Raw genomic sequence first — 11,196 nt, forward strand, 5'->3', positions numbered from 1 at the left:
AGTCCATCTCTACTAAAAATTCAAAAATTAGCCAGCATGGTGGCGGGCGCCTGTAGTCCCAGCTACTTAGAGGCTGAGGCAGGGAGAATTGCTTGAACCTGGGAGGCAGAGGTTGCAGTGAGCCAAGATCACACCACTACACTGCAGCCTAGACGACAGAGCGAAACTCCATCTCAAAAAGAAAAAAAATCAAGTTGGATTTGTCAGCTGGGCATGGTGGCTCACACCTAGAATTCAAGCACTTTGGAAGCTAAAGCGGGCGGATCACCTGAGGTTGGGAGTTCAAGACCAGCCTGACCAACATGGTGAAACCCCATCTTTAAAAAAAAAAAAAAAAAAAGTTGGATTCGTTTGTCAATCTCAGATGTGGGATGGACAGAGGGTGTGGAGCATCCTGCAGAAGAGGGCCTGGGATCACCCTGAGCCACCAGGCCCCATGGGTGGCCAGTTTGGGCTCATTGCAGAAAAAAATGGAGCTCGTGAGGCTCCATAACAAGGTTGTTGAGGAAGCAGCTTACATACTTCGTTCATTACAATATATAATGTTTAAGATGGGACAGCTTCCTGCTATCACAAGTCTTCTGTTCTAGCAGGGGTACAGTTAATAAGTAAACAAGGCCAGGCACAGTGGCTCACGCCAGTAATCCCAGCACTTTGGGAGGCCCAGGCAGGTGGATCACAAGGTCAAGAGATTGAGACCATCCTGGCCAACATGGTGAAACCCTGTCTTTACTAAAAATACAAAGATGGGTGTGGTGGTGCACGCCTGTAATCCCAGCTACTCAGGAGGCTGAGGCAGGAGAATCACTTGAACCTGGGAGGCAGAGGTTGCAGTGAGCCAAGATAGTGCCACTGCACTCCAGCCCTGCAACAGAGCAAGACTCCTTCTCAATAAATAAATAAATAAACAAATAACTTGATAATTTCAGGTTGTGACAGGTGCTGTAAGAAAGACAAGACAGTAATGTGATAGAGTAACGGGTTGGGGCAGCAGAGTGGGGCAGGACTTCAGATTAAGGGTTTAGAGTAGGCCTCAGAGGAGGTGACACTTGAGATGAGACTTGAGGGAGCCAACCACTAAGATCAGGAAGGTAAGAAGCAAGTCCAGAAATCCTAAGACTGGAACAAGCTTGAGTGTTTCAGGAACAAAGGGACATTTGGGAGGAGGCCAAGGATAGGCATGAACCAAGTGGCGGGTTGTGGGAGAGGAGAGTTAGAGAGGAGCAGGGGCCAGGTCCTGCATGGCCTTTTAGGCATGTGGAAGCATTTGAATTTTGTTTCCACTATGAAAGGAAGTCACATGGATTTGAGCAGGAGTCCAGCTTGGTCAGATTTTCATTTTTAAAAGGATCCTTATGGCCATGGTGAGGGGCATGGACTGCAGGAGGTGAGAGTGAAGGCAGGAAACCAGTGAGGAGGGTATGGCAGTAATTCCCTCCAGCGATGCTGGTGGCTTGAGCCAGCGGAACTAGAGAAGTTCAGGGAAATGGCTGATAGCTTGCTGATGGGTTGGGTGTTGGGGGTGAGGGAATGAGGTATATCTGGTTCCCCTTAGACCCCAGGTCCCTTCCTTTGGCACATTATGGGGCCAAATTGCCATCCTGGCACTGACGGCAGGGGGATGGTCTCCTGTGGTTGGATCCCCAAACCTAATCTGCTTTTCTCCCACTCTGGCCAGGTCTCCCCTGCCAAATCCACCCTAGCCCGCTGAAGCGCTCCATGTCACTCATCCCTACAAGCCCCCAGGCCCCTGGTGAGTGGCCGAGTCCAGAGGAGCTTGGGGCCCGGGCTGCTTTTACCACGCCCGATCACGCACCCCTCTCGCCCCAGAGCAGCGTGGCCTCCTCTGGCAGTGAGCAGACAGAGGAGCAGGGCTCCAGCCGGAACACTTTCCAGGAGGATGGAAGTGGCATGAAAGGTACATTGGGGATAGCAGCACCAGGACTCATTTCTCCATTTCTAGGGGCTTCTGCAGAATCTAGAGGGCAGAAAGGAGCTTGTAGCTGACACCTGCCTACCCCTCTGAGGAGGGGAATAGATAGTCCCTGCTCTTAGGGCTCAAGACTAAGCAGAGAGACCCCACATCTACCCTAACAGGTTCTGGTCTGACTGGGGAGGAGTCCCCTGTCTTCACATACCCCAGTCTGACAAGGAAGCCAGGACACAGGTAACTGATAGAACAGAGATTCCTGGAAGTTTTGAAGCAATCAGTGAGGTCATCCTAGTACACATCCAGCTGAGCAGCTCAGAAGGGTCAGCTGTTCTCCCCAGAGAAGGCTGCCTGAGAGGGTCTGGCCAGGCAGATAAAGAAGGAGCTGATGGAACCTTAGTTCCTCCCAACCCCCTTCCAATTTTTTGCATTTTTGTGGCTTCCTGTGGGTTTATCCCCACAACCCTTCCTTTACCTTGGTCATCAGGGCCAAACTCCTGACCTTTCACCCTCCCTCCTTTTCCAAAGATGTGCCCTCATGGCTCAAGAGCCTCCGCTTGCACAAGTATGCAGCCCTCTTCTCACAGATGAGCTACGAGGAGATGATGACACTGACTGAGCAGCACCTGGAGTCTCAGGTGAAGCCAAGGGGACCATCAGGGAGGTGCTGGGGCAGCACTAGTTTGGCATCCTTACAGCCCAAGCCTCCTTTTCTCCTTGATCTCTATTTGGGCACCCCGAAGTATCTCAGCCTCCCATCTTCAGCTTCTTGTCACTTTCTCCCCTTATCACAGAACGTCACCAAAGGTGCCCGCCACAAGATAGCCCTGAGCATCCAGAAACTACGTGAGAGACAGAGCGTCCTCAAGTCCCTAGAGAAGGTGAGGATCTGGTATCTGCATCTTCAAGGCCACCCAGCCACCTGGTGGTATCAGTACACCAAAGGCCCTGAGTTGGCCTCCTAACTCCTCAGGTCTGGCCTCAGTAGCCCCAGTCCTAGGGAGCTAGACTCCAGGGACCACGTACAAGCCAGCATCAAAGGGCTCACTTGCTGGTGGCTAAGAGGCTCCTCTCCCTGTCTGTCCTGGATTGTGGTTCCAGAATATCTGTCTTTTGACTCTATACCTTCTCTCCCTTTTTTCTTTTCCATTTCTTACTGGTCTTTCTGGTAGAGGAGAGTGTCTTTGTGTGCACGATCTTTCTTCTTTCCATTTGATTGTTTCTAAACTCATTTTCCTTCCATTTCTGATTTGATTTGATCTGACTGATTTGCATTCCTCTTTCCCTTTCCTTGCCACTGCCTTCTGTTTGTATTCTTCCCCACTCAGTATCTGGGTCTGAATCTCTGATTTTGTCCTTGGTGGGTCCCTGAGACTCCAACATTAGACTGCCTTTTCGTGAGTTTCACTTTGATGAGAAAGAGGAAATGTGTGCCTATATGTTTGTGGACTTGTGGTGCCCTTACATGCCTTCTCTATGTGCTGGAACCCAGGGTCCTGCCCAGTCTTCTGCAAGCCCTTTCTGACCCTCTGTGTAGATATCCTCTGTCCCTCATTGTAGGGTCTGCATGTGACCCCAGCCTATGTCCTCCCATCCAGGATGTGCTAGAAGGTGGGAACCTACGAAACGCTTTGCAGGAGCTGCAGCAGATCATCATCACTCCTATCAAGGCCTACAGTGTCCTCCAGGCTACCGTGGCTGCTGCTGCCACCACCCCTACTGCCAAGGATGGGGCCCCGGGGGAGCCACCGCTGCCAGGTGCTGAGCCTCCTTTAGCCCACCCCGTCACAGACAAGGGCACTGAGGCCAAGGACCCTCCACCTGTGGAGAACTACCCACCTCTACCAGCTCCAGCTCCCACTGATGGCAGTGAGCCTGCTCCGGCTCCCGTTGCCGACGGAGACATCCCCAGCCAGTTTACACGGGTGATGGGCAAAGGTGAGACCAGCCATGGTCTAGCAGAAAATCCTGAGGCAGAAAGCCAAGCGAACTCAGGCACCAGGGATCAAATCCAAGTTAGATGGTGGGAGCAGGGCTTTGTAAAGCCTGGGGGACACTGGAACACTACAGACAGTAGCCAAGACAGGGTGATAAGGCCTCTTGCCCTTGGGCACATCTGGGCTGATGGTGGATAACAGCCCTTCCCCTCAAAGTATCTCCAGGCTGAGCAGAAGATGGGGCAGTGTGTCAGAAGAAATTGCATGTAGTAAAGGGTAAGCAGTTGAGGGGAGTCCATTGATTTTTCTCAGAGGGGACCAAAGTCCAGGGGGTGGGTATGATGAAATTCATCACAGCTTCAGCCTTTCCTAAAGCAGCATGACATAGCAGACTTTACACTTGGATCCACCTCAGTCTGGATCTGGACCTGGGGCAAGTGACTCAACTGAGATTTAGGTTCCTCAGCTAAAAACGTTTGTAGTGACAAGATTGTGTCAGGAACTGTGTTAAATATCCTCATGATAACCCAAGTACCATGGCTAGCACTTAATAGTTGGTACTGATCCAGCCTGAATCTCCTGTTCCTTCTTGTGCACGAGCCAGCTGAAGGCTGGAACATGGCAGAGGGCACACTAGGGGCTAACCTGCCCTTTCTCGTGTCCCAGTGTGCACCCAGCTGCTGGTGTCCCGACCAGACGAAGAGAACATCACCAGTTACCTCCAGCTCATCGAAAAGTGCCTGACTCATGAGGTAAGGCCTTCCCTAACATACTTGAAAAGGGAAAGGCTGCCCCATCATTCTCAGGACCATTGTGTCATATGTGGCCCACAGGGTCTTGCCTGACCTGGCACCTGCCAGCCCTTCCAGTCTTGCATCTTACTAGTGTTGGCTTTAGAGGGTTCTTCTCAGAGCACTGTATACACTCCTCTCTCTCTCCCTCTTTTTTTTTGAGATGGAGTCTCACTCTGTCACCAGGCTGGAGTACAGTGTTGTGATCTCATCTGACTGTAACCTTTGCCTCCTCAGTTCAAGCAGTCCTTCTGCTTCAGCCTCCCAAGTAACTGGGATTACAGGCATGTGCTACCACACCCAACTAATTTTTGCATTTTTTTTTTGAGATGGAGTTTCGTTCTTGTTGCCCAGGCTGGAGTGCAGTGGTGTGATCTCGGGTCACTGCAACCTCCGCCTCCTGGGTTCAAGGGTTTCTCCTGCCTCAGCCTCCCAAGTAGCTGGGATTACAAGCATGCATTACCACACTCTGCTCATTTTTATATTTTTAGTAGAGGCGAAGTTTCACCTTGTTGGCCAGGCTGGTCTCAAACTCCTGACCTCAAGTGATCCTCCCACCTTGGCCCCCCAAAGTACAGGAATTACAGGCATGGTCCACCCTCCTCAGCCTCCCGAAATGCTGGGAATACAGGAAAACACCTGACCAGGCAATAAATATTTAAACAAATGAATGGAAGACTGGAAGGAAGGTCTGAAAGAAGCACCACCCTCTCTGCTTCACCCATGCCCTACCAATTCTAGGCTTTCACGGAGACGCAGAAGAAACGGCTGCTATCCTGGAAACAGCAAGTGCTGAAGCTCCTCCGGACATTCCCGCGCAAAGCCGCACTAGAGATGCAGAACTACCGGCAGCAGAAAGGGTAGGCGGGCGCCCAGGGTACAGGGACCTGCCCTCACAGGCCTTTGTTGGTTAGCAGATCAGTCCTTAATGGGATGATTATGTTCTGGGCTGAGAATCCAATTTTTACTTATTCAGTCACGGGGGGACTTTCCCAGAAGAAAATTTCCCACTGGAGTAGGATGCTGAGCTAAGAAACACATGTCCCATGGGCAGGCCCCTCATCTGTGTTTTGCTCCTCACCTGTATGCAAAGGGTGAGAAGTCCCTTCTTATACCAGACAAATAACAGAAATATCTCCCTTGATAATTGAGGTTTAGAGAACTATTATGAGTGGACAGTGAGGAAACTCTTGTCTTCTTCCCATCTCCTTCCGGGGGTACCCTTGGGGCAGATGGGGACAGAATGTATGATGGAGGTTTATGTTTTCTCCTACCACTTGGGGAAGGTGAGGAAGGGGTGGACAGATGGGCCCCATCCACCTAAGTTAACACCCTGCCTTCTGCTCTCTCACAGCTGGGCTTTTGGCTCCAACTCGCTCCCCATAGCTGGCTCTGTGGGGATGGGAGTGGCCCGGCGTACCCAGCGGCAGTTCCCAATGCCTCCCCGGGCCCTCCCACCTGGCCGGATGGGCCTCCTGAGCCCCTCAGGCATTGGGGGCGTCTCCCCTCGACATGCCCTCACCAGCCCCAGCCTTGGAGGCCAGGGCCGACAGGTAAGCTGCCTGGAAGCAGGGGCCCTGGCCTCATGGGGCTGGGGTGGCAGTACCTGGGATGTATACGTCTGTACCTCTGTGTCTGGGCCCAGCTTAGAGGTGGTGGGGGTGGGAGTGGGAGAAGGCCTGTACCAACTCTACCACTCTTGGGTCTGGGCCTCTTCCCCACTCACTACTTTCTCTCTTCCTGGGACCTGTGCAGAACCTGTGGTTTGCCAACCCTGGAGGCAGCAACAGCATGCCCAGTCAGAGCCGCAGCTCTGTGCAGCGCACTCACTCGCTCCCGGTCCACTCGTCACCCCAGGCCATTCTCATGTTCCCTCCAGGTGAGGTGCCCCACCCTTGGGACTCTGCCTGGCTGACACCCTCAGCTGACTTTTCCCCTCACTCCTGGGTCTCATATCCACTGTTCCTTACAGACTGCTTGGGTACCTCTTCCCCATACCTGGTACCACTCTTCCCCATCTCCCCCAATTGTGAGGGGTTGTTTTCCTCCTCTGCTTCAATTTTATCTCTCAGGTCTTGCCCCCACCCCTCTGAATCATCTTCTCTCACCCCTTACACCCATCCCATCCCATGTTTCTCACCCTATGTCATAATTTTAGTGTCTGTGTTGGTCTCTTTCTTTACAGAATTATTGAGTACTCAATTTAGAAGGGGTTGAGGGGATGGGACAGTCAAAGTGTGAGATTTCTGTGGAGGGGAGTCCTGCCCATCAGTCTACTGGCATTCTTTCAGATGCCAGGTAACTACACTGGAACCAATGGACTTCACCTCTTAGATGAGGTTCTACACAAATGGTGTTTGAAGTGAGAGGGCTGTTTGACCTCTGCTCACAGACCATGGGAGATGAGAAATTGGGCCAAGTTCGGGCGCAGTAACTCATGCCTATAATCTCAGAGCTTTTGGGAGGCTGAGGCAAGTAGAGCGGTTTGAGATTAGCGTGTGCAACATGACAAAACCCCATCTCTGAAAAAAAAGCAAGTTATCTGAGCATGGTGGTGCACACCTGTAGTCCCAGCTACTTGAGAGGCTGAGGCAGGAGGAATGCTTGAGCCCAGGAGGTCAAGGCTGCAGTGAGCAGAGATCGTGCCACTGAACCACAGCCTGGGCGACAGTGAGACCCCATCTCAAAATTAAAAGAAGCTGGGCCAAGTGGGCAAAAAGAAGATAGAGATTTGCTAGCCACAGGTCCCTGCCCTGCTCAACAAGTGAGGGACTGAGTCCTCCACCCAGTGCTGGGCACTGGGGCTACACAGACAGATAAGGCTGGTCTGGGATGGGCTGACTCTGGAGACAGCCTGGATTTGCAGAATTCATGTTATAAACTGCCAGGTCAGTTGGGAGTCTTACTTAATGAGGTTTTGTGGGCAGCCATCTGTTGAGGCCACAGGAACCCATCCATCATGTTCATCCTAGCACAGGGCTTGGCACACAGTAGGCATCTGTAAATTATGTTAAGCAGGTGGATGAACTGCAGGAATGAACAAGAACCATTCTCTTTACTGGTATGCTATGTGCCAGGCTTCCAGACAACTCTCCTGCGCTGTGAATCCTCCCAACTGTATGAGACAGAAACGTCTTGCCCAAGTTAAAAAAACTTTTTAAGGAGAGACAATTGGGCGATCTGATACGACATGAGCTCAAGGTTCGGAGGGGATGGTGATGAGAGGTGAGGGTGGAGATGGGAACTGGGTCTTCTAAACCCAGGTAAACAGCTCAGACTTTGTCCTGATGGCAGTGAGGAGTCAGGGAAGGATTTAAGCAATGTGGGGTGGGATCAGGTCTGCCTAGGGAGGTGGGTAGTTGCCCAGATGCCAGAATAGGAGGCCCTTTTGCCAAGTGTGGTTTGAGGACAAGTCCCATGGTTGTCCTGCTTTGCCCCACCTGCCCGGCCTGCCTGGATCAAATCCTGCCTAGAGGAGCAGGTCCAAGTGGGGACAGGAAGGGTTTTAATTTAGCTTTTGCACCAAGTACAGAGCAGGTCTTCAGTCAGGGAGCCTCAGGGGGCTGCCCAGTGTTCAGGGCAGATGCCCAGACTGTGCCCAAGACAGTGTGCACTCTGTGTCCAAAGTAGTCACAGCAGGCTGTGTGTGGCCTCCAGGAGCTCCTTCGGTTCCACTTCTGCTGTCTGCAAGTCAGGCTTTTTCTATGTCACCAAGCCTCTGCCATTGCCGTTGGTTGTCTCCTCTGCCATTGCCGTTGTCTCCTGTGCCTTCTGTGCGACACACTCACCCTTCTCTCTGTCCATCTCTGCCTCTTCCTTTCTCCCCTCCATCTCTCTTTCTCCCTTCCCATACCAGCACCCTTTGTCATCCCAGCTCTCTTCTTTACCCGAGTCCAGTCTGTCCTCACCACTTCCATTCTCCTCTCTCCCACCCAGACTGCCCGGTCCCTGGGCCTGACCTGGAGATCAATCCCACTCTGGAGTCTCTGTGTCTGAGCATGACAGAACACGCCTTGGGTGGTGAGCATTTCCTCTATCCCTGACCCAGCTCCCACCTACCCAGCGTCTCTGCCTCTGAACTGAGCAACTCAGAGTCATCCTGAGGGGTCCCCAGGGAGGCCAGACTCCAGGGAGGGCCTGACCGGGATGACAGGCTACCTGAGTGCCTTTTCTTGGGCCTCCCTTCAGCTCCTGATCTTCCTCCCTTCCTCCCTTTCTTACCACAGATGGGACAGACAAAACCTCCACCATCTGACAGGACCCACAGCCCAGCGCACCCATAGGCTCCCTGGGCGGCGGGCGGGGGCCAACCCCCAACAGGCTTCTCCGCGACAGCGAGAGGGTGGGCTGGCTCAGCTATCTATTCTAATATTTTTCTACTCTCTCACCCTTTTAACTTTTGTTTAACATTGGCACATGCCTTGCTCACTCCCAGGCCCGTCGAGGGATCTCTGCTGAGGCCCTGGGAGCTGGGGGCAGTCAGGATAAAGGGGGCAGGGACTGGCCAGACTGCCTGCCTCTCTCCTTCCCTTCCTCATCCCCACCTGGCCCCATCCCACCCCTGCCTCCTCCAGACCGCTGACCACCTGCCTCTCCCCAAGGGAGCAGACTCCCCAGAGACAGACTGACCAACTACCTTGTGGAGCCTGCTCAGAAACATTTGACATTTGGGGTGACAGGAGGCGGGCAGAGAACCTGCCCTCCAGAATGTTATTGAGAGGAGCTGGGGAGAAGGAAGGGAAGCAAGGAGAGGAAGCCCTCTCTTGTCTCCACCTTCTTCCCCTTCAGCATTCCCCACATTCTCCCAGGACAGGAGCCACCTTCCTCTCTCACCTCCCCTGGCCCTGTTCACCAGAGGTTCTCTATGATTAATTTCTTAGGCCTATTTAAGATACATATTTATATAGTTCTTAACGGTTTTTCTCTGATCATTCCCTCTCATTTTTAGAATCCCCTGGCTTCTCTCTGAGCCAAGACAGTGGCAGGGGGAGCCTGAACTTTATGAGGGGAGAGGGCAGAGCCCCCTCCTCCAGACCCCCAAGCTCTAACCCGTTTTCCTCCAGCCCTGGCTCCCCAGATGAAGAGGTTGGAGGTGGGCAGCCAGGGTGGCCAGTGAGGTCAGGAAGTCTGTTGCCTTAACGTCCCCTTCCCCATGAATACACACCCTTCTCCACTCCCAGGTCTGGTTGGTGAGACTCAGGAGTCAGGAATAAGGGAAAGGGGATTGTTTGGTTTTTGGGTTTCTCCCCAAGCCCCTCCCTTTTCTTTCAGCCTTTCCTCCTCCCGCATTATGTCATGACCTCACTTAAGTGAAACACTATATCATAACCCAGAGATTCGTCCCAGTCCCAGAGTCTGACAGACCATCTGGTCCCTATTCCTAATGAGGGGTTGTGTTGGGGCCCAGGTGGAGGGAGGGAATTCAGGGGTTCAGACTGCGGGGAAGCCAGGGTCTCCCTCTTCAATGCCCTCCTCCCTCTCAACCCACCCTCCCCACTGGGACATTCTCAAGCTTTTCACACCGAAAAGGAAAAAAAATGTTATTTTTAGATACATTTTATGAATAACTTTTGTTATGAATATGGCTGGTAACCATTGTGTATGTTATTAAAGATACAAAATGTTGGGAAAAAAACAAAAAAACCAAAAAAAAAAATTTTAAAACCACCACCCTCCCTGCACTATCACCCCATTCCCCAGACCTTCTTGCCCCCTCCCTCTTGGTCTGTGGACCTCCCTCTGCTCTGAGCCCAGGGAGGGGGAAGAAGCCAGGGGGTAGGGTGGCCCTGGGAACCTGCCTCTGGGTCCCCACTTCCTCTCCCAGTGCCGGGCTGGGTGGGGTGTCAGGTTTATTTATGTACCTCTTGCACACTCATCAACCTATGCAAGTCCCCCACCCCGGCCCTCCATGTTTCTGTGCCTTTGCTCATCCCCTCAATCTCCCAGGGCTTCTCCAATCCCCCTCCCACTAGTTGCAGAAAGTGGGATGGAATCAGCAGGGTGTCCCTCTCATGGGACCCTCCCCTCCCCAGCCTGTCCTGTCTTGTTCACTCTCCATCAGGGTGAGCTGACTGTGCCTGGCACTGGGAGGTGGTGAGGGACACCGTCTCACACACATAGGGAGGCAAGAGCTGCCCCCCACCCCACCTGACAGCAGAGTGTGCAGGACGCAGGCGGCCCCACTCTGATGGGCAGGACTGACCCTCTCCCACTCCAGCCCCCTCCCCAGGCCCTACTCCATGATTTCACCATCCCTACCCACTTCTGTCCCCAGCCCCACTGGCAGAATCAGCTTTGAGTAACTGTACAGTTTTTCTCGCTGTTGGAGAAGACTTATTTGTTGGAGTTTCACTTGTTTAATGGTCTGGGCTTATTTTGGAAAAAAAAAAAAAAAAAACAAACGAATTCTGACCTTTGTTGTGCTACATTTTGTGGGAAACCATTGGCCCTGCCTCTGGCCTGTGTTTCTAAGCCTCAAGCTGAGGTCTTTGAGCACCTGGGGGTTAGGGGAAGTGTGCGCTGGGCTTAAGGACAAGGT

The 11,196-nt window shown here is 52.6% G+C and overlaps 1 protein-coding gene across 3 annotated transcripts in view; it reads left to right on the forward strand.

Annotated features, from left to right (window-relative positions):
- Positions 1-11,059, forward strand: part of SAMD4B (sterile alpha motif domain containing 4B) — a 44,500-nt gene extending 33,441 nt beyond the window's left edge. For all 3 annotated transcript variants that reach the window (XM_035285800.3, XM_035285798.3, XM_035285799.3), the window contains 10 exons: positions 1,679-1,918; positions 2,459-2,568; positions 2,725-2,811; positions 3,529-3,868; positions 4,534-4,619; positions 5,400-5,518; positions 6,013-6,211; positions 6,414-6,537; positions 8,595-8,678; positions 8,885-11,059. In XM_035285800.3, the coding sequence (XP_035141691.1) occupies positions 1,679-1,918; positions 2,459-2,568; positions 2,725-2,811; positions 3,529-3,868; positions 4,534-4,619; positions 5,400-5,518; positions 6,013-6,211; positions 6,414-6,537; positions 8,595-8,678; positions 8,885-8,913 (1,418 nt within the window). In that variant the 3' untranslated portion in view covers positions 8,914-11,059. The remainder of the gene's footprint in view (positions 1-1,678; positions 1,919-2,458; positions 2,569-2,724; positions 2,812-3,528; positions 3,869-4,533; positions 4,620-5,399; positions 5,519-6,012; positions 6,212-6,413; positions 6,538-8,594; positions 8,679-8,884) is intronic.
- The last annotated feature ends 137 nt before the right edge of the window (positions 11,060-11,196 follow it).

The sequence above is a fragment of the Callithrix jacchus genome, chromosome 22, assembly GCF_049354715.1.
Source record: "Callithrix jacchus isolate 240 chromosome 22, calJac240_pri, whole genome shotgun sequence".
Lineage (NCBI taxonomy): Eukaryota > Metazoa > Chordata > Mammalia > Primates > Cebidae > Callithrix > Callithrix jacchus.